The sequence below is a fragment of the Rosa rugosa genome, chromosome 1 (genome assembly GCF_958449725.1).
Source record: "Rosa rugosa chromosome 1, drRosRugo1.1, whole genome shotgun sequence".
NCBI classification, from domain to species: Eukaryota; Viridiplantae; Streptophyta; class Magnoliopsida; order Rosales; family Rosaceae; genus Rosa; species Rosa rugosa.
The window spans coordinates 56,991,724-57,015,078 of record NC_084820.1 but is presented as its reverse complement, the minus strand read 5'-3'; the positions used below and the strand labels follow the sequence as shown (position 1 = coordinate 57,015,078).

General features: G+C 37.9%; 2 protein-coding genes across 4 annotated transcripts; one reads left to right on the top strand and one right to left on the bottom strand.

The window, feature by feature from the left end:
- Window positions 1-3,839: 3,839 nt before the first annotated feature.
- LOC133725610 (uncharacterized) lies at window positions 3,840-23,159 on the bottom strand. Of its 3 annotated transcripts, none has more exons than XM_062152937.1 (8): window positions 22,983-23,159; window positions 22,236-22,558; window positions 21,936-22,021; window positions 21,551-21,697; window positions 21,045-21,147; window positions 20,620-20,732; window positions 19,368-19,490; window positions 3,840-4,022 (listed from the first exon to the last, which is right to left on the bottom strand). In XM_062152937.1, exons 2-7 carry the CDS (start codon window positions 22,468-22,470, stop codon window positions 19,398-19,400), a joined length of 777 nt encoding a protein of 258 aa, XP_062008921.1. In that variant the 5' UTR covers window positions 22,471-22,558; window positions 22,983-23,159; the 3' UTR covers window positions 3,840-4,022; window positions 19,368-19,397. The 3 variants fall into 3 exon arrangements, with proteins under 3 accessions (XP_062008921.1, XP_062008919.1, XP_062008920.1); XM_062152935.1 differs by lacking the exon at window positions 3,840-4,022 and adding an exon at window positions 16,420-17,078; XM_062152936.1 differs by lacking the exon at window positions 3,840-4,022 and adding an exon at window positions 16,420-16,961.
- On the top strand, window positions 10,976-11,465 carry LOC133725611 (egg cell-secreted protein 1.1-like). The gene has a single exon (XM_062152938.1). The coding sequence runs from the start codon at window positions 11,012-11,014 to the stop codon at window positions 11,348-11,350; it is 339 nt and encodes a 112-aa protein (XP_062008922.1). The 5' UTR covers window positions 10,976-11,011; the 3' UTR covers window positions 11,351-11,465.
- Window positions 23,160-23,355: the final 196 nt, after the last annotated feature.

Sequence of the window (23,355 nt, the reverse complement as noted above, 5' to 3'; positions counted from 1 at the left end):
CTCCTTCAAGTCAGTATCATCCGCCCTGTAAGGCATGCAAAACTAGTTTTCTACAATTTTTTCTTACAGTGAGTAAGTTACATGCTGTTGTTGGGGCTGACTTTTCATGCTCCCGGTCTTTTAATCTCCATGTTTTCCTTTGATTTTGCTTATTTCCGAAAACATGTTTTCTTTTGTTTTGAACCAGCATCTGTTTACACACTTGATGACGCTAGAATTTTTCAAAACTTTGGTACCATCCAAGTTTTTCAAGATCGATCAGAGAGTTGATCACAAGCATTTTGGTGAATAAATTCAACTGTGGATAATGGATGAAGGAGATTTACCCAAAGGAACTTCAGTATTATCTTGGTGATTGTCAAAAGGATTGGAGTCATCAAGCTCAATAAACGGACAGTTCAATTGAATCAATTGATGTATGTTCATAAGGTAAGTTGAGGGAAATTTAATGGAATCAACTGATGCAGGGTCATCGTGAGTTTCTAACAATGGATCAGGAACTGATGTACTCTGTGTATTTATATGCCGGTTAAACTATTAAAGCATACACATACAAGCGGATAAAGAATGGTAATATTAACTCTGATCTAAACTCAAAGACTCGAGGGCCATTATTTGAAATGCGTTTGCTACTAATCTCAGGGTATAGCAGTTCTAAGACAGTAATGATGACTATTATAAGAATAGTACATAACGTTAATGAAATTTATACATTTTCTATTTTTAACACCCTCATTTTGTAACAGTTTCATGGATCTTCTATAAATGGATCCTTTTACTCTCTCCAACAATCATCAAGCATCAAGCAAACATATTAGCGCTTTTGATTTTGGGAGTTCCAGCTTTGCCACCATGTCTAGAGCAGCTCAAGTGATATTTTGCCTCGTGCTAATGGTAACATGCGCTGCAACTGGGCTAGCGCATCAGGCACCCCCAGCACCACCTCCCCTCTTTAACATTCCAGGCCTATTGCCGCCAGGGTTCCCCGGCCTACTGCCGCCAACGAACCCAAATGACATAGCAAAGTGTTGGTCTTCACTTCAGAACATTCAAGGTTGTGTATCGGAAATCTTTACCTCAATCTCTACTCACAAAATAGAAGTAGGCCCTGCCTGTTGTAAAGCTTTCCTTGCAATTGAAGAGAGTTGCTGGCCGAAAATGTTCCCCTTAACTCCTTTCTCTGCTCCATTGCTCAAGAACACTTGTGCCCAGAAGGCAGCTCTTGTTTAAGGGAATGCTGCTGGTTCTAAAGAGATTGGGCCAAAGCAGTACGTAGTAGGCAATTATTGCAGGAAATAAGTATGATCATTTTTCAATTAGTCATATAGACTCATCATAGTCGGGCAAAGTTCTTTATGATTGCTTAGGTGTTGCAATTCAGGATTGTACAAGGAATAATAATTGATGAATCTCTCTCTCTCTCTCTCTCTCTCTCACACACACACACACACACACACACACACACACACAAATAAAGTACACATTCTGGGTTCATGCAATGGCTTCTTCTGCCAGTACTATGGTCGCGGTTTTTTTGTGTTGCTAATCCCTTAACTGGTGAGGAATTTGGACTTCTTAGGGCACCTTTTATACATGATTTTTGCGGCTTGGGTATATATAGTCCCATCAGTGTGTCTAGAAGATAGTTTTGTTTTAAGTTACCAACTAGGGTTTATGATAAACCCTAGGCAGATGTTATGACTGTTGGCTCCCTGAGTTGGAGAAACCATTGAAGTCTCTTTCTACATTTCTAAGCATGCATCAGATTTGACTTTTCTGAATGGATGTCTTCATTGGATTGGTTGGGATAGTGAGGGTGCTCGTTTCATATTTCGATCTCTAGAAAGAAATGCAATTAGGCCTCGGAGTCTTGGATGGTCGGCAGTAGTTCGCTCCGGTAGAGTCAGTGTTTGGGTGATGAAGGATTATGGCATTAAGGAGTCTTGAACCAGAGAGCTTGACAACTCTCGGTCACTAGCTCTCGCTGTGAGATGAGCATCTCTTGTATACTTATACTCCGGGAACATACTGCCTCGTGAGAGGTTCTGGTTGCCGGAGTTCCGCTAATTCAGAAGGCATGCATCCATGTTTCTAGCTTTAATTCTCTTGAAATATTATGATGGCGTTAGAGCTTCGCTCTTTTGTTCCATGTCCGATTTCAGACTTCAAGGGTCAGAGCTTTTTTTTTTTTTTTTTCCTTCTTTTTCTTTTCTCTTCTTTTTTGATTTTTTTTCGTGAAGGGGATTATTGGTAGGAGAAGTTTTAAATACACACCCCTAATTACTTAATACACACTCCATACTTAATACACCACCCATTTAATTTCTCATTCTAATAATTTACTAAATACACAACCCAAAGTACCTAAAATACCCTTAATCTCAAAAATCATGAAATATCATACTTTTTGACTATATTAAGGTTATTATTTAATATGATTAGTATATTCTAGTATATTGACATTTTGTAAATGACCATATTGATTACTTGTGTTAGTTATTGAGAAATCCATAAAGATTTATTATTGTTCCCTTTAAATAGATGCATATAAATAGGCTTTGTGTTATTTGAGCTCTCATCCACCAAACACCATGTTAATCAAGTATAAAATTATGAGTTGAACATTCAACCAAAACTATACCAGTAGTTTCTCCATAGTGGCGGAACTAAATAGTTGTCATTAGAGGGGCCAAACAAATAAACAATTACAAAGTTTTTTCACCTGTGATGTTTTATATTAGAAAATAAATTGATTAATCATAATTCTTAGAACAAAAAAGGAAATTAACTAAAAAATGGGAGTAAAGCGATATGTTTAAAAAATATTTAATGCCATTGATTTTGAAATTTTAAATATTATGGTCTCTAACCTCATCTAATTACAATTTATTTAAGGAAAAATTAAATTAGATAGTTTCTAATTTTATTCTTGTATTAAATTGGGAGGCCATGTATAGAAATTTGTTGTGTTTATCTAACTATTTATACATAAATAGAATAATATAAGGAAAATATGACTATTTTTTTCTTCTTCTAATGCATAGATGTCTGTTTTGGTCATTTAACCTACCTACAAAATCTAATTTGAAATATAAAATAATAGAGATGTGTATTAAGTGATTAGGGGTGTGTATTTAAAATTTCTCTATTGGTAGTGATACAAAAGGATGCTTACTTTGCATATTAGTTTTGTTTTATTGCTAAGGTTTTTGAAGATTTGTTGTTGCTAACCCTCTGTATTATCTCCATTCAATTTCATGTTTACTTTATTTTTCCCAAAAAAAAAATGGTTGCAAGTTCTCATGTACTAGAGCAGATATGAAATGGAAAGTTTACTTTGAATCAAGTTGGTCAAGGGTTGAAGCGTCAGGAATGTTTTCATAGTGAAAGCGAATAACAGCTCATGAAACTCTGTAAGATAGCTCCATCTGTCTCTCTATACAAACGCAGTGAGTATGTTCAAATAATTGACCCAACTTAGCAACTATAAGCAGTAAGAGTAGGAAAATGCAAAAAGAACAGAAATAATTTCATATAACTCACTGGGTATTGAATTACAACAGTTTCCGGCCAGGAAGCACAAGATCTTGAGACATTATTCAGTGCTATCAATCTATACAGAAAAAGAAAAAAAACAAAAAAAAAAACACACAGCTCGTGCAGGCAACATATGAACATGGTATTCTGCTCTGCTGAATGAGCATACTTATTCACGATTATAATGGCAGATGACTGGAAAGAATTCACAATAAATACAGGTATAGAGTTTCTATGCAGCAAACCACACTTGCTATAACTGTTCAGTTTGAAAGGGAGGATATTGCTTGGAGATTAGAACCATGTACAGATTTACGTGGTGAGGAGAAGAGACGGATTTTCCGGTTCATTTCCGAGGTAATACACTAAATGCCCAAAGATAAAGTAACATGGCCATAGCAAAAGCAGGATCCTGAAGAAAACGTGAGGGAAGCTGTTGTGCCTGGCTTTAACGATGCCATAATTGATGCAGATAATGTGTTGAGCTGCCACAAGTCACAGGGGTCTGTAAAGTGGTGTCCCAACAATCTAAGAAAGCCAACAGGAAAATATAGCAGGATCCTGTAGAAAAATACAAGTGAAAATTGGGAGACTAGAATAAGATGTGTCGAAGTATCAATATAAGCAAGAAACACATCCATATAACAATACAGTCCAAGATTCTCTGTCACAACAGCATGCAAGAGAACAAATATACAACTGTGAGTTGCATATAGTGGGCACCTTGTTAATCTAGGGAAGTTTTTAAAAAAGAAAAAGCTTTCTTCCTTCACATTCTGTTATGTCCTTATATTCTGCTCTCCTACATTTTATTTTCTGGTGTAAAATAAAGAACCTGTAAGAATCTCTACTATTTGATAATCAAGAACCTGTAAGAGAACTTACTGCTCTCCTAATACTAATAAGTATTGGTACTAGTAACCTATGTGGCTCCCCTCTTATTGATAAATTGGACAATTATTTGGTTATGCCTCTCATCCACTCTAGAGTATCTAAATTAGCTACCTGATCCGGGGATTAAACACCAAATTAAGACCAATGTTTTAAAACGTTGAGGCGTAGCTCGAGGCGTTTTCGGAAGAGCCTCAGTAAGGCATAAGCCTTGACGTGTAAGGCGTTAGCCTTACGGTATAAACGATCTATACTTATGTAGTTATAATTCTTATATATAGAACATTAAGAGTAGACAAAAAACATTATTAATTGTCATTCATTCATAATAAGTAGAGTACTAGAACCATATAATTCAACAAAATTACCAAACCATAAAATGAAATTAAAAATTTGAAGTTGAAATTTCAAATGATGTCGTTTTGAGTTTTGAACAAAAAAAAAAAAAAAATTGCTAGGCGTGCGCCTTAAGCAGCGACTTTTACGCTTTTTACGCATTGTTTTGCGCTTTTTGCGCCTCATCGCCTTGGCATCAAAACTAACTCATTTTAAGGTGAGTTTTACGCCTTTTTTTTTAATACATTGGTCATGATGTTGCTCCATCAATTCTTGTTTTGATTTTCATATTCAGATCATCCCAGAAGCAAACATGTATGGTTATGCACAAACCCTCATGCATTCCAAATTTTAGTTTATGAGGATATTACTGAGCACCAGTGTGCCCTTATCCCTAGTTGCGTTTGTAATACCTAGTGTAGTTGGGTGGTCAAGTTCTAACATTTGTTTACATGGCTACCAGCATTTCTCCCCACTCCGCCATAGATGCATGCAATTTTAATCGCAAAAGAAGATTTCGTACCAGAGGGACGAGCATCGTTGTGTGCTATAATGACGATCATTATCTTTTTGGGGTCGACTCCAGAGAGTCATATAGAACCAACACCAATATATTTATCATTGATGATAAGTTAAAGAAGTATTGCGTGCTGGCGAAGGGTACATCATTCGCTGTATTTGCCAGAGACGTAGTGATTGGCCGAGCTATTATCACATACTTGGAAACAAATGTTCAACCAGATGACTCTCTTGAAGACATCATCAAGAGAATGGCACGGTATGGCCTGCCAGGTGAAGGATCGTGCGATGTCTTCATTGGGGGTTGGCTAACAAATGGGGTAAGTAATATTTCTAGTGATAATTTTACATAAATTGATTTCAATATTCTTTTTCGGCAAAATAGCTAAATTACCTCCTAACTTTTCCCATAGCTACCAATTTACCCCCTGACATTTCAATTTTGATTTTTCACACCCTAACTTTTCTAACTCTTGCCGATTCACACCCTACCGTTAACTTTTATATTTTTCATCCAATTTCTCCGTTAACTTGCTGGGCGTTTTAATCTTTCCAATTGTCACAAAAAAAAAAATTATTTAAGCATACGTTAAGGAAGAGTATGAGCTAGACTCCTTTTTTTTTTTTTTCTTTTCGAGAGAAATCAAACGACAAAAGCGAAGAGATGAAGCGTTCGTTGCAGAGATGAAGCTCTCTTTTCTTTTCTGAATTTGGAATGGAGAAGGTGAAGCTAAGGAATAATGGAGATGTTCCAAACTACTGTATGTAAAAATTCTAGTATTGTTTTGTTTGAAAGTTAATCATGACTTGAATATTTGGATTTTAGCTAGACTTGATTATTTTGGTTGAGATAGCTCTAATTGTAATGAACTATTGAATGATTTATTATTCAATCGTGTTGAGGAACCAACAATTATGGTTTTGGTGAGAGGGATCGAGTATGATTTACAGTTTTAGGGTAGATGTCTTTTTTGTTAGTGTTAAGAGTTAAAAAAAAAAAATTACCCTCATTTGTACGTATTGATATTCTTGAACAATTGGATTGTTAAGTTTTTTTTTTTTTGAGACAATTGGAAAGACGAAAACGCTCAACAAGTTAACGGAGAAATTGGATGGAAAATCTAAAAGTGAACGGTAGGGTGTGAATCGGCAAGAGTTAGAAAAGTTAGGGTGTGAAAAATCAAAATTGAAATGTTAGGGGGTAAATTAGCAGCTATGGAAAAAGTTAGGGGGTAATTTGGCTATTTTGCCTTCTTTTTCATTGTTAATTAATTAATTTTTTTTTTTGGTGCAGAAAGCTGTTCTGCTTGTCTTCTCCACAGAATTTTAGGAGTGACCGAATCCGGCATATTTCAGAGTTATACTCATTGACAGTCTTGAATTCCTGGAAACGTATGTTCTGCCAATCGTGCCTTGCTTCCGGCAAGTAGATGGCCCTTTGATGGTTGAATTGCTATTCTAGAGTGACCCAAAGAGACCGTGGGTCCTCTTCAGCTAAATATTCCACCTTGAGTGCTTCCTCCATATGTTTCCTGATGAAAATCATAGCCCTTGCCTTCATGTCTTCAGGGGTGATGTTGTCAGCAATAATCGTTGATCTCATCTTATTTGCAGTCAGATGAAGCTTGACATCTTGTGTCCACTTGAGGTAGTTCCTTCCGGAAACTTCCAAAGCGACAAAGTCAAGCTAGTTGAGATTTGACATTTTCTACAAGGATTTAAAGGACAATAGTTAGTGCTATTGGTAATAACTTCCATAAGCAATCAATAAGAACTTCAGGTTCTATAACATGGTATGAAAAAATCGGATTAAACATGTATGGTGAATTTGTGAAGGAAACTTCAAGTCCCTTATATGGTATTATCGAAGCTACAAGTTCGATACACATGAAATATTATTACTCAACCCTTTTGGTAATTCCAATTAAATACGACCAGGTAAGAAATTGAAGTTTAGGTGGAGCGAGGCTCGCTTAAGTACACAGCCTCATTGAATCTTACCTAGACATCACATATAATTAGATGAGCCTACTTGGAAAGATTCATAATCTTTCAGTGTTGTCGAAACTACAGGTTCGATACGTGTGAACTTCTAGTTCAATATTTATTATGAACTTCTGGTTCAATATTTATGTGTGAACTTCCGGTTCAATATTTATGTGTGAACTTCTGGTTCGTTAAGTACCTGCATTCCGCACATATATATTCTAATGCAAAGAATTTAAGCGAGTAAAATATTTAATTTAATATGAGCAGGTAACACCACAAAAATCATTATCATAATAAATAATGAAGGAAAGATGTATTATATACACTGACTGCGAAGTCTAAACAAGTATATATAAGTATTTGTCACAATATACATGAACTAAAGAAGTCGATAGCTAAATTAGAAGCAATTGATTTTCCTTTTTCTCATTCAATTATAGTGTAAGGGAAATAAGTGTCTCTTATAGAGGATTAAGTTAAACTAGATGCTTCAACAAAAGTCATAAATCGTAACTGCAGTTCCTACTGAACAACAGTCGAAAGACGAACTGAAACACTAAGCAAAACTACCCAGAAAAATATGAAAATTTACAGAGACGCACTAAACACACAAGTCAACATATATTATCCTATATCTATTTACATGATATAGCCATAATAGTTTACAACAAGTGAGGTATAATAGTTGAATTATAAGTGAGGCAAAAAGTTCACATTGAAATGTCTCGCCAATCTGTGGTCTCTTATTTTTGGCAAGAATTTCGGCATGATCATTTACACCAGCAGATGCTGAGTGAACTGCCTGAAGAGATGAACAGAAAATTGCTAGAGACAGATCCAGCTGCAAAAAACCAGCTGTTACAGGACAAGGGTTGTTCGATGGTGCACTGCACCTCTATCAGGTCGATGCTTTCTGATGAGTGGTATGCGTTCAGTTCTTCATATTTCATCCACTTAAATATGGATACACATTTTGCATTTAGGACAACCTAAAAGTAATTGGCATGATCAATGTTTTAAAACGTTAAGGCGTAGCTCGAGGCGTTTTTGGAAGAGCCTCAGTAAGGCGTAAGCCTTGACGTACGTGTAAGGCGTTAGCCTTACGGTATAAACGATCTATACTTATGTAGTTATAATTCTTATATATAGAACATTAAGAGTAGACAAAAAACATTATTAATTGTCATTCATTCATAATAAGTAGAGTACTAGAACCATATAATTCAACAAAATTACCAAACCATAAAATGAAATTAAAGATTTGAAGTTGAAATTTCAAATGATGTCATTTTGAGTTTTGAAAAAAAAAAAAAAAAAATTGCTAGGCGTGCGCCTTTGGTGCCTTAAGCAGCGACTTTTACGCTTTTTACGCCTTGTTTTGCGCTTTTTACGCCTCATCGCCTTGGCATCAATATTGACTCATTTTAAGGTGATTTTACGCCTTTTGAGCCTTAAGGCGCGCCTGAGGCGCGTTTTTTAATACATTGATTAAGGCTAAGCTTCTTTTTGAAGAGTAAGGTTCTCTCACTTGCAGTGAGGTTCTCTCAGTTACTTCCTGTATCCCAGTTTACTCTATGCAAAGAGAAGCTCCCTATAAGTGTTTTGGGGATCTTGATAGGATAAACGGGAACTTATGAGGATTCTAATACTAAACAGAATATCTATGTCAATGGAACTTGGTTAAGAGGCCCAAAACTAAGGGTGGCTTGGACTATTGACTGTTCATAACTTCATATTAACAAAAGCTCTCCTTGCTAAAAAACAGTGGGAGGCTTCTCAAAATAACCTGGATTGTGGGCTCAAATTCAGACATAAATATCTAGAAAGTGAATCTATTCTAAGCAACAACTTGGATTATAAAGAGAATCTCACTCATACTTGGAGACGAGCTAATATCCATGAAAAAGAAAATGAAAAAAAAGAAGAAGTAAGAGGCATGGTTTGGACTTTGGAACACTGGCAATGGCCTTCACTGAGGACTTCCTTAATGGTTAAGTTGCTGATTTACGTCAAAAATAAGTGGTGAAACTCGTAAGTTACGCGATCTTCTCCCTGATGATATTGTCCAACACATCATCATGTATTCCTGCTAATGGCTTGAACAATACGAAGGATAGCTAGAGAGATTTGCAGTCATTTTCTAATGTCAATATATTGTGTAAAATCTGCTTATCAACTGTTCTTATGGAAAGGATTGACCTGACGCTCATTGATCTTTTATTTGGACTCTCCACATCCCCATTGAAATTAATCTTTTCTCCGAAGTATCTTTTAAGTTAAGCTCTTGTCCAATGAGGAACGTGTTAAAAGGAATCTTAGTACTGATTTACGCTGTATTTTCTCTTGCCCTGTGAGTAATATATGTCATGTCTGCTCGACTGTGACAAAGCTACGAGAAAGTGTGGCAACTCTTTGATATTCCTAACAGCCTAAGACACTATAAATCAGCACTGCTTCAGTTGGCTGCTTGCAAATCCTCATAGTAAAACACTTTCTGCCGGTGCTTTATTTTTTGTCTTCATCATTTGTACATCTGATGTGGAGCTACTATAATATATCTGTTCCTAATTTTAGCATGCCTCCTGGCTTTAAGAAGTTAGTTCTGCTTGCTCTTAAAAAAAAGGTGGCAGCTAACAAGCCTCTAACATAGATCGCTGTCGCTGTTCTCTATCCAGTGAAATTAGTGCTGGTGGTGGCATTAACAATTGGAAAGGGGTATATATGTTTGCGGGTTAGGAAGTTTGCGGCTGATGGGGAGAAAGGACAGGTACTTGACGTTAAAATCTGGGTTCTTTTCTTTAGGCTTAACTTGCAGAGGGTAAAGGTATATCTGAGATCCTCATTGAGATGGATTCAGCCATTGCTGCTCAGCTTGTGGCAATGGATAATGATGTTAGCTGTTATCTTGCTACCCCATTATTGGAAGTTGCAGATTGTTCGTGCAAATCTTCACTTTTTCTGATCTTAAACAAATCTACTGGGAGAAGAAAATTGCTGCAGACCAGTTTGCCAACTGGACCCATGGCCTTGAACTTGGAAATCATATTCTGGACCCCCTCGCCCTTTAGATTGGCTCTGTCTTTTTGGATAACAATATTGATGGAATTCCTATCCAAGTTTTTCAAGATCGATCAGAGATTTGTTCACAAGCATTTTGGTGAATAAATTCAACTGTGGATAATGGATGAAGGAGATTTACCCAAAGGAACTTCAGTATTATCTTGGTGATTGTCAAAAGGATTGGAGTCATCAAGCTCAATAAACGGACAGTTCAATTGAATCAATTGATGTATGTTCATAAGGTAAGTTGAGGGAAATTTAATGGAATCAACTGATGCAGGGTCATCGTGAGTTTCTAACAATGGATCAGGAACTGATGTACTCTGTGTATTTATATGCCGGTTAAACTATTAAAGCATACACATACAAGCGGATAAAGAATGGTAATTATCTCTGATCTATCTCAAGACTCGAGGACCATAATTTGAAATGCGTTTGCTACTAATCTCAAAGTATAGCAGTTCTAAGACAGTAATGATGACTATTAATGAAATTTATGCATTTTCTATTTGTAACACCCTCAGGTTGTAACAGTTTCATGGATCTTCTATAAATGGATCCTTTTACTCTCTCCAACAATCATCAAGCATCAAGCAAACATATTAGCGCTTTTGATTTTGGGAGTTCCAGAGTTGCCACCATGTCTAGAGCAGCTCAAGTGATACTTTGCCTCGTGCTAATGGTAACATGCGCCGCAACTGGGCTAGCGTATCAGGCACCCCCAGCACCACCTCCCCTCTTTAACATTCCAGGCCTATTGCCGCCAGGGTTCCCCGGCCTACTGCCGCCAACAAACCCAAATGACATAGCAAAGTGTTGGTCTTCACTTCAGAACATTCAAGGGTGTGTATCGGAAATCTTTACCTCAATCTTTACTCACAAAATAGAAGTAAGCCCTGCCTGTTGTAAAGCTTTCCTTGCAATTGAAGAGAGTTGCTGGCCGAAAATGTTCCCCTTAACTCCTTTCTCTGCTCCATTGCTCAAGAACACTTGTGCCCAGAAGGCAGCTCTTGTTTAAGGGAATGCTGCTGGTTCTAAAGAGATTGGGCCAAAGCAGTATGTTGTAGGCAATTATTGCAGGAAATAAGTATGATCATTTTTCAATTAGTCATATGGACTCATCATAGTCGGGCAAAGTTCTTTATGGTTGCTTAGGTGTTGCAATTCAGGATTGTACAAGGAATAATAATTGATGAATCTCTCTCTCTCTCTCAAATAAAGTACACATTCTGGGTTCATGCAATGGCTTCTTCTGCCAGTACTATGGTCGCGGCTTTTTTTGTGTTGCTAATCCCTTAACTGGTGAGGAATTTGGACTTCTTAGGGCACCTTTTATACATGATTTTTGCGGGTTGGGTATATATAGTCCCATCAGCGTGTCTAGACTCTAGAAGATAGTTTTGTTTTTAAGTTACCAACAAACCCTAGGTAGATGTTATGACTGTTGGCTCCCTGAGTTGGAGAAACCATTGAAGTCTCTTTCTACATTTCTAAGCATGCATCAGATTTGACTTTTCTGAATGGATGTCTTCATTGGATTGGTTGGGATACTGAGGGTGCTCGTTTCATATTTCGATCTCTAGAAAGAAATGCAATTAGGCCTCGGAGTCTTGGATGGTCGGCAGTAGTTCGCTCCGGTAGAGTCAGTATTTGGGTGACGAAGGATTATGGCATTAAGGAGTCTTGAACCAGAGAGCTTCACAACTCTCGGTCACTAGCTCTCGCTGTGAGATATTAGAATTTAAGCATGGGCATGCCTTGCTGTTAGATGAGCATCTATTGTGTACTTATACTCCGGGAACATGCCGCCTCGTGAGAGGTTCTGGTTGCCGGAGTTCCACCAATTCAGAAGGCATGCATCCATGTTCCTAGCTTTAATTCTCTTAAAATATTATGATGGCGTTAGAGCTTCGCTCTTTTGTTACATGTGCGATTTCAGACTTCAAGGGTCAGAGCTTTGTTTTTTTTCTTTTTCTGTTCTCTTCTTTTTTGATTTTTTCGTGAAGAGGGCTACTTCAACTAAAGGATGCTTTTTTTTTTTGAGAGAAGACGTCAGCCCTTTATTGCAATAGAAAATCAATCAAACCATACAAAGTTCCGCTGCAACTGCAGCTGAAAGAAATGGAGGAGTAGAAAAATAAAAACAATCTTGCTGCAAAGAGCAAGCATAAGCTGCTAACTGATGGGCTACACCATTGCCCAGGCGGCCTACATGAGTCACCTTCACAAAAGAATGAGTCTGCAACATAGTCACCATATCATCATATAATCGTCCCAGAACGGACGTATTACCAGTAGTAGAAACACTCAACTGACCTTGAACTACCAACGCATCTGTCTCCAATATGGCAGGAAAGAAAGTATGGTCCAGCACAAATTCCATTGCCTTCTTACAAGCTAGCACCTCCCCGTGCTCCGGAGACAATAACCCAGTGAGAGGACAAGCTCCTCCTGCCAGCATAACCCCGAGTTCATTACGAATCACAAAGCCCGCTCCCCCCTTTCGGGTCACATGATCGAATGCCCCGTCGACATTAATCTTCAAAAAACCCACCGGAGGTGCAACCCACCGCACCACCCTGCTTCGTCTAATCTTGCCTTCTCCATTGTTCAAGGTATGAATTAAAATCGATATTCCTGTAATCTAGACATCGTTCGAATCACCACATCACTTGCGTCCCCCTTCTTTTGATCCCAAATCCGATCATTTCTCTCCTTCCAAATCCCATACAGAAGAAACAGAAAGTCTCCAAAGCTTGTTGGAGACAACTCCGCCGCACATGCAGCTAACCATTGAAGCAAATCTCGGCCTTCATGTTGAGGTCCATAGCAAACCTGGCTCAAAACCATATTGGACTGCAACACCCTCTGAGTGAAAGCACAATCCTTACAAAGATGTAAAGTGGACTCCTGATGTGTCTCACATAACACACACATCAAAGACTCTAACTGCACCCTTCTCGACTCCAACTTAACAAGAGAAGGCAAAATATCCAAACATACCCTCCACATATGAATCTTTGCCTTATTTGGAATAGATGATTTCCAAATCTTCTTCCAAAAAGGTGCTCCCACAGACGGTAGGATGGGATTAAAATGAGAAGAATTAGAAAACGAAAAATGGTAGGTCGATTTCACAGAGAACTTACCATCCTTGGTCAACCTCCAAATCAACCTATCATTTACCACCCTTCGACTCAAAGGAATATTAATAATAGCCACGGCTTCCTCCATCGAAAACAGCCGCAAGATTTTGGCCTCATCCCACACCCCTGTCTCCACAATTAAATCCTCCACCAATGTTACTTCCCGTTGAGCCAAGCCTGTGGCTGACGGTTTCCCATTAGGTAAAGCCGGAATCCAATTAGAAGAGAAAATTCCAATATCCTTCCCATCCCCCACTTGCCAACAACAACATTCCTGAAGCAAATCCCGTGTAGAAAATATACTTCTCCAGGAATAGGAAGGTGAAGCATGAGGAGTAGTCTCCCAAAACGAGACATCTGGAAAATACTTTGCCTTGTACATACGAGCAACTAGAGAAGAAGGATTAAGAAGCACGCGCCAAGCCTGTTTGGCTAACATAGCAGAATTAAAGTCCGTCAGACTCCGAAGCCAAGACCACCAGCCTCCTTTGGATTACACAATACATTCCAAGATTTCCAATGGATCTTCCGCTTATCTAGAGTGCTCCCCCACCAAAACCGGGCACACATTGGTTCCATATCATCACAAAAGTTTTTCGTCAGTTTAAAAACACTCATAGCATAAGTAGGTAACGCCGAAGCCACCACTTTGATGAGAATATCTTTTCCTGCCCCACTAAGCAATTTTCCTTGCCAGCCTGCCAGTTTCTTCTCCAACTTTTCTTTTATGTATTGAAACGTAGCAGTCTTCTTATTACCTACATATGTAGGCAATCCCAGGTACTTTTCATGTGCTTCCACCACCGGTACCCCCAAATAACTCGAAATCTCCTCCTGCATTTCCACCGAAGTATTCTTACTAAAAGCCACTGAACTCTTCTCAAAATTGACAAGTTGTCCTGAGGCCCTCCCATATGTCTCAATAACATCTGTCAACTCATAGCAAGCCTCTAGAGAAGCATGCGCATAAATCATGCTGTCATCAGCAAACAATAAATGATTTATGGATGGAGCATGTGCACACACCTCTATCCCAGGCAATAGCCCCAACGCCTGCTTCTGTTGCAACAACGCAGAGAAACCTTCAGCCCCAAGCAAAAACAAATACGGTGACAGAGGATCGCCCTGACGCAACCCCCGACTAGGGCAAACATGTCCTCTCGGTTTGCCCCTAATCAAAAAGGAATACCGAACAGAGGATACACATTGCATGACTGTGTCAATCCAACTCTGAGTAAAACCAAACCGGACCATCACCATTCTCAGGAAGACCCACTCCATGCGATCATACGCCTTGCTTAGATCCAATTTTAGAGCCATAAACCCTTCACCACCATCCCTTTTATTATGTACAAAATGCGCTATCTCATTAGCAACAAGAATATTGTCCGTGATGAGACGTCCCGGAACAAAAGCACTTTGAAAGGGTGAAATCACTGATGGCAAGATAACTTTCAACCTGTTTGCAATCACTTTTGAACATATCTTATAAATAACATTACACAACGCAATTGGCCTCAAATCAGACATACTTTCAGGAGAACTGACCTTTGGAATGAGACATATATGTGTGTAATTAATTTGGCGGAGTAACTGCCCTGATTGTAAGAAGCTCCTCACTGCTTCAAACACATCAGCCCCAATGATATTCCAATATTGTTGAAAAAATAATGGGGGCATCCCATCTGGACCTGGAGACTTTGTTGGATACATCTGGAATAAAGCATGACGAACCTCTTCGAACGTATAATCTGCACATAACCGAGCATTCATCTCCTGACTAACGCAAGGTTGTATAGCGTCCAATGTCTTATTCACAGCCTCAAAATCCACGTCAGAAGCCTGGAACATGTTTTCAAAATAGGACGTGACAATTTCCTCCACATCCGCATCCTCCTCCTTCCACTGCCCATGTGCATCATATAGTCCTTGCAACCTATTTTTGCGTCTTCTATTATCAGCTTTCCTATGAAAGAATCCCGTATTTCGGTCCCCTTCCTTAAGCCAGTTAACTTTAGATCGTTGTCTCCAAAACATCTCCTCTTGATGCAACAAAGTTTGAAGGCGATCCAACAACTCCTTCTTCTCTTGCTGTACGACCTCAGAAATAGGCACTCCAAGGAGTTCCTCCATTCGAGTCCTTATACCGAGCATTTGGATTTGTCTACAACGAAAAGTCTGCTTCTGCCATCTATCCAAACGGATTCGGGTGTGTTCAATTTTCTTTGCAACGCAAAACATTGGGGTACCAGTAATATCAGTCCGCCAAGCCTCCTCCACAACCCCAGCACAATCCGGATGCTGTACCCAATATGCTTCAAACTTGAACCGATAAGACTTTGGTCTGGACACCAGAGGAACTGAACTAGCCCTTAACAAGATAGGGACATGGTCTGAATCAGAGGGCAACAAATGAAACAGCTTAGAATGCCCAAATAGGTCAAACCAAGATGGCGTACAAACCGCCCTATCCAGTCGCAGCTGAGTTTCTGAATTCCACCACGTAGCTAAAGATCCATGGAACCCTAGGTCGAGCAGATCCCCATATCCCAACGCTTCCCTGAAACTTAGTTGATAAGAGTTTGCATATTAGTTTTGTTTTATTGCTAAGGTTTTTGAAGATTTGTTGTTGCTAACCCTCTGTATTATCTCCATTCAATTTCATGTTACTTTATTTTTCCCAAAAAAAAAAACAAAAAAAAATGGTTGCAAGTTCTCATGTACTAGAGTAGATATGAAATGGAAAGTTTACTTTGAATCAAGTTGGTCAAGGGTTGAAGCTTCTGGAATGTTTTCATAGTGAAAGCGAATAACAGCTCATGAAACTCTGTAAGATAGCTCCATCTGTTACTCTGTCACCGTCTCTCTATACAGACGCAGAGAGTATGGTATTCAAATAATTGACCCAACTTAGTAACTATAAGCAGTAAGAGTAAGAAAATGCAAAAAGAACAGAAAGAATTTCATATAAATCACTGGGTATTGAATTACAACAGTTTCCGGCCAGGAAGCACAAGATCTTGATACATTATTCAGTGCTATCAATCTATACAGAAAAAGAAAAAAACAAAACAAAACAAAAACAAAGAAAAAACATACACAGCTCGTGCAGGCAACATATGAACATGGTATTCTGCTCTGCTGACAGAGCATACTTAATACTTATTCACGATTATAATGGCAGATGACTAGAAAGAATTCACAATAAATAGTACAGGTATAGAGTTTCTATGCAGCAAACCACACTCTTGCTATAGCTGTTCAGTTTGAAAGGGAGGATATTGCTTGGAGATTAGAACCATGTACAGATTTACGTGGTGAGGAGACGAGACTGATTTTCTGGTTCATTACCGAGGTAATACACTAAATGCCCACAGATAAAGTAACATGGCCATAGCAAAAGCAGGATCCTGAAGAATACGTGAGGGAAGCTGTTGTCCCTGGCTTTAACGATGCCATAATTGATGCAGATAATTTGTTGAGCTGCCACAGGTCACAGGAGTCTGTAAAGTGGTGTCCCAACAATCTAAGAAAGCCAACAGGAAAATATAGCTTTCCACTCTTGCACTCAAAAATATTCAAGCCACAGCAAAGAAAACCCTGAAGAAAATACAAGTGAAAATTGGGAGACTAGAATAAGACGTGTCGAAGTATCAATATAAGCAAGAAACACATCCATATAACAATACAGTCCAAGATTCCCTATCACAACAGCATGCACGGGAACAAATATGCAACTGTGAGTTGCATATAGTGGGCACCTTGTGAATCTAGGGAAGTTTTTAAAAAAGAAAAAGCTTTCTTCCTTCACATTCTGTTATGTCCTTTATATTCTGCTCTCCTACATTTTATTTTCTGGTGTAAAATAAAGAACCTGTAAGATTCTCTACTATTTGATTATCAAGAACCTGTAGGAGAACTTACTGCTCTCCTAATACTAATGAGTATTGGTAGTGGCTCCCCTCTTATTGATAATTTGGACAATCATTTGGTTATGCCTCTCATCCACTCTAGAGTATCTAAAGCTACCTTATCCGGGGATTAAACACAAAATTAAGACTAAGCTACTTTTTTAGAGTAAGATTCTCTCAGTTGCAGACTTGCAGTGAGGTTCTCTCAGTTACTTCCTGTATCCCAGTTTACTCTATGCAAAGAGAAGCTCCCTCTAAGTGTTTTGGGGATCTTGATAGGGAACTTATGGGGAATCTAATACTAAACAGAATATCTATGTCAATGGAACTTGGTTAAGAGGCCCAAAACTAAGGGTGGCTTTGGACTATGACTGTTCATAACTTCATATTAACAAAAGCTCTCCTTGCTAAAAAACAGTGAGAGGCTTCTCAAAATGACCTGGATTGTGGGCTCAAATTCGGAAAGTGAATTTATTCTAAGCAACAACTTGGATTATAAAGAGAATCTCACTCATACTTGGAGACGTGCTAATGTCCATGAAAAAAAAAAGAAAAAAAAAAAAGTACGATGCATGGTTTGGACTTTAGAACACTGGCAATGGCCTTCACTGAGGACTTTCTTAATGGTGAAGTTGCTGATTACATCAAAAATAAGTGGTGAAACTCATAAATTACATGATCTTCTCCCTGATGATATTATCCAACACATCATCATGTATTCCTGTTAATGGCTTGAACAATACGAAGGATAGAGAGATTTACAGTCATTTTCTAAAGTCAATATTAGTGTAAAATCTGCTTATCAACTGTTATTACGGGAAAGGATGGACCTGACGCTCATTGATCTTTTATTTGGACTCTCCAGATCCCTATTGAAATTAATCTTTTCTCCCACTGATTTATGCTGTATTTTCTCTTGCCCTGTGAGTAATACATGTCATATCTGCTCGACTGTGATAAAGCTACGAGAAAGTGTGGCAACTCTTTGATACTCCTAAGAGCCTAAGACACTATAAACCTGCACTGCTTCAGTTGGCTGCTTGCAAATCTTCATAGTAAACCTCTTTCTGCCTGTGCTTTTGAATGGTGCTTTATTTTTTATCTTCATCATTTGTACATCTGAAGTGGAGCTACTATAATATATCTGTTCCTAATTTTAGCATGCCTCCTGGCTTTAAGAAGTTAATTCTGCTTGCTGTTAAAAAAAAGGTGGCAGCTAACAAGCCCAACATAGATCGCTGTCGCTGTTCTCTATCCAGTGAAATTAGTGCTGGTGGTGGCATTAGCGATTGGAAAGGGGTATGTTTGCAGGTTAGGAAGTTTGCGGCTGAGGGGGAGAAAGGACAGGTTCTTGACGTTAAAATCCGGGTTCTTTTCTTTAGGCTTAACTTGCAGAGGATAAAGGTATATCTGAGATCCTCACTGAGATGGATTCAGCCATTGCTGCTCAGCTTGTGGCAATGGATAATGATGTTAGCTGTTATCTTGCTACCATTATTGGAAGTTGCAGATTGTTCGTGCAAATCTTCATTTTTTCTGATCTTAAACACATCGATCTACTGGGAGAAGAAAATTGCTGCAGACCAGTTTGCCAACTGGAGCCATGGCCTTGAACTTGGAAATCATATTCTGGACCCCCTCGCCCTTTAGATTGGCTCTGTCTTTTTGGATAACATTGATGGGATTCCTAGGGCTAGGAATGTTTTAGTTGGTAGTAAGTGTTTGTTTTCTTGTTTTTATGGGGTTGTTACCCCCTTGTTCTTATGGGGATGTACCCCCTCGGTTTACCCCCCACCCAAAAAGGAAAAAAAGAAGACGAGCATCTTAAGTACATGGGAAGTCAAAGATCCCAAAAAAGAAAAAGAAAAGCTTACAGAATACAGGGACAAAATATAAATATATACATGATCAAGAAAGAAAATTGTTAAAAGTAACAAGATAATGTGAAAAAGAAGTTGGAGAATATGAAAATGCTTACATGATGATCTAGCAGGACGAAGACTTCCAACTAATAAAGGCCCAACATTCTCAGCTCTGTCACATGGTTGGGGTCTAGCTCAGGGGGATTTTTATTATCTTCTCGGTCCTCTACAACATATTCCTGGCATCATAAAATTTATTGATTATCATTTGTGTAAAAAATAAGATTAAATTGCGTAAAAGAACTAGTAGACTTAGTTAACAAATCTTGGCAATTTAGGAAAGGCAAAATAGAAAAGACAATGATACATCATACAACCCTTTTCGGAACAGTCCTAATCAAACTAACTCAGAATGTCAATAGCAAGATGAATAGAGCATTAATCATCATAGGAACAATCTGGAGATTTGAAACTGCAAAGCAACCAAAACCACCAAATACAAAGGCCAATTCCATTCCTTGTTGTGAAAGTTGTACTATGAGGCCTACCTTAGACATAAAACGACAGGCATGTAATGGTCATATATAATTTAAAGCCTTGATGAAAACTTTTGACATAAAAAGAAACCTAATGTTCTCCAGTCAATTCCTTCTATCATCCAGTCCCTACAAGTAAAATAAAACTATAGAGAGTGATCTTACAACTATATACAAGTCAAATGGACCTGCTCAACTTCCTATTAAACACATCAACTGCTTTCTACTTAGCTACTCTGTACCAGTCCAAGATAAAAACCCACTACAGCCTAAAAGCACTGCGTCAGACCATGGAAGATATTCTGAATTTTCATTTGATTCCCAATCAATAAATTAGTTGGTTTGAGCATCCTCCATAAAAGTAGGAGAATATCATTTACATGATAACCATTCCTCCCAAGGCTTTAACAAACGACTAAAATTAAACTAGTACTATTAAAACTCCAAAGTAATAGCTGGTGGAATCAATAAGCAATGCATTCCTAAGGAAATCAACCACAGACCATGTGAACAAAAACACTGATTTCAGAAACAAGACAATATCACCTACTTAGCAAAGAACCTTCAGACTACAGTATACTAAGGCACAAGCTAATCTATGTTCGAATAATTACAGTGATATTTGGTCCATATACTGTAGCATTCTGCCTATGAAGCATCATGTTACATACAGGGCATTCTCAACTTTATCCTGTTAATAGTCTACTGAATAAAATTCCTTCTAACACAATTGAAGGAGAGAAAAATGAAGACTTAGAGTATCACTATTAGATAGATGCCAGTCAAATTCAGTAGGCATTCCATAGTAAGTTCAAAGTATGAGGTACAGTACCTTTGTCAATTCTTGTTTAGCAAGAACATGATAATGACGTTCATTGATTCTTTGTCCACATATTATGGCTATGAAGAAACCATAGAGTAAACCCACCAAAACAATAGCTAAGACTGCAAACAAAATAATTGATGCGATTACTTTTTTATCATATCAACTAGCAAACTTTGTTTACAGTAGGAAATATCAATAATCATAACTTTTGACATTATATATTCGGATATTCCCCCAAGAAATAATATTTAACTGGTGTGTGACGATACAGAAAAGGAAGTGAAAGAATAGTTTCAGAATCTCATGACCGGTGATCATCTGTTATGCGTGTGCGCACACGAGCATGTCTTACTCAGTGTTGGTGACAGAACACACACACACACACACAATATATTTAAGGTACTTCAGAGGGAAGCCAGTAGTTAGCATACCAGCCATAGTATAAAACCCATATGGGTGTTCTTCATAACCAAACATTTCCCGTAGTTCCTCTCCATAAAACTTGTATACCATCACTCCCAAGAATGCCACAATCTGATGACAGAAAAATATTCAAAGAGTTTTATCAACGTCAATACTAACAAGGAATTCTTATCTTCTGGATCCATAGCAGCTGGTCACTACTAACTTGATAAACAATAAAACTAACTAAAACCCAATAAGAACGCTTCTGGTTACTGATATTTGGAAAATTTAAATACAATTATGATCTCTTTCATCTCCTAGAATAATTTTGAAAAGCAGCAGCATAAATGAAAGATTCACATCAACTGAGTCTTGGTAATCATATTGGATAGTAAAGTTTCATTTCTAATTTATTCTCTTATGTCCCTTGTTCAGTTAAAACATAAATTAGAAAAGGCACCAAACTTTTTGAAGGTGGGGGACCTATTTGATCAAAATGATATTGATTACAGAAAATTGTTTGTTAACATACCAGTTGAACGATAATAAAAATGAATGCATGGTCTCTAGCAACAAGAAACTGAAATTTCAGTCTCAACCACCAGCGATCCGGAGGTACATTAGCTCGTAATATGAATACTTCCCTGCATTCTGTACAATGAGCAAAAGCGAAGCCCTCCTGAGGAAACAAAAGAAATGGATAATTAACGCAAGCATAATGTTTAGAGAAATAGATAATTCAGGCCAATGAAAATAGATGTGATTGCATTTGGTTCACTACTTTAAATCTTCATAGGATAAAAAACACAACCATATAAACATAGTAATGTACAATCCATTATTCTAAATGGATGAATTCTGAACTACATATCTGCAGATAACAAAAGAGAGACAGCGATAAGGAAAAAAACACTCACCTTTGTGGACCTCCAGTTATCAAGACATGATCTATGAACATATTTCTGGGTACCTCTGCAATGGCATGGAGCAATTAGGTCTTCTCCTGAAAAATAAATAAACATACATTCTGAGATAGTAGAAACTCAAGCCAACAAAACAAATATAGATTGAAAACATACTGAACTAATGTTAATATGTTATCTGTGACCTGTAGATACTTGTTTATCCATATCAACTGAATTTCTCTCGAAACATTACTCGTGACAATAAAACCAAAGATACACAAAGATATAACCAGAAGTCCAAGAAGTAAGGACCTTCATTATCAAGACAAATACGGCATTGGGGTTGCTCTGAAATCACCAACTTAGAACTCTCGTTGACATCTAGATTTTGCGACTCTTCATCAGTAACAGCAATGTCACCTAGCACAGCTGTAATTTCACACGAGGACGAAGCTTCGGATGATCTTTGTGCATTTTCAGACTGACTTAAGATGGGCTCACACTCCGAATTATCTTCCTCACGACCATCATTTAATACTAATTGCATGGCGACGGATGTCGAGTCAGGAACAAAAAGAAAAAGTCATTGCCGGAGCTATAGATCCTACAGACCATATCAGTCCGAACTAAGAAACCTATAAAACAAGAGAAAATGTTGAGCAATCAGGCAATTAAAATCACATTCTAGTACACAATAAGCAAACACTCAACCTAAAAATTGGTAGTTAACTTTTAATCTTAACCCCCCACCTCTCAATTTTCTCTCTTTCTCAATTTGGCAATCATAATTCTACAAAATATGCATAAAGTTTCAAACTTTATGCTCATATCATCATCTTCAGATCCAGCTTTCAAGCTCTCTAATTACATGTTTACCTCATACGGCTTGGAATTCAGAGAAAGATGATTCCTTTCTTTCAAAAAATTAAAAATAACTAATCCAGCAAAACCGATTAATAATTATTTAACATAATTAGAACCCAAAAATGTGATACAGAATCAAAACAAAAGAGTAACAAATTTCGAGCTGCAATTGGGATCCAAAGTAAGGGGCTTTACCTGGAATTTAGCAATTCTCGAAGATCGGCGTGGGGCTGAAACAATGCAGGCATTGATTGGATGGATAATTTTGTTGAATTGAATTTCTAGGGTTCTTATGAATCGAACTGGAAATGGTGGACTTTGAAGGGACCGAAGGTGATTGACAATTTGGGTTTTTTTTTCTTTATTTTGATTTCCTTCTTATTTGTACTTGGAGACATGTTACTGCTGGACGTTGATTCTGTTGGCGAAGCTTTTTTTTTTTTTTTTTTTGAATTCTGGAACCACTAAGGCCGACCAATGAAATGCAAGCAAGTGGTGCTGTGGGGAGTAGTTTCGGTTTTGTGTTCTCTAATATCGGGGTATTTTGGGTATGTAGTATTGAAAGGAA

Coding starts and splice junctions, on each gene's coding strand:
- LOC133725611 (XM_062152938.1), top strand. CDS start 11,012: ATGGTAACATGCGCCGCAACTGGGCTAGCGTATCAGGCACCCCCAGCA.
- LOC133725610 (XM_062152937.1), bottom strand. CDS start 22,470: ATGCAATTAGTATTAAATGATGGTCGTGAGGAAGATAATTCGGAGTGT. Junction 21,698..21,935: donor ATAACTGGAGGTCCACAAAG/GTGAGTGTTTTT, acceptor TTGTTTCCTCAG/GAGGGCTTCGCTTTTGCTCA. Junction 21,148..21,550: donor TTTTTATTATCGTTCAACTG/GTATGTTAACAA, acceptor TTCTGTCATCAG/ATTGTGGCATTCTTGGGAGT.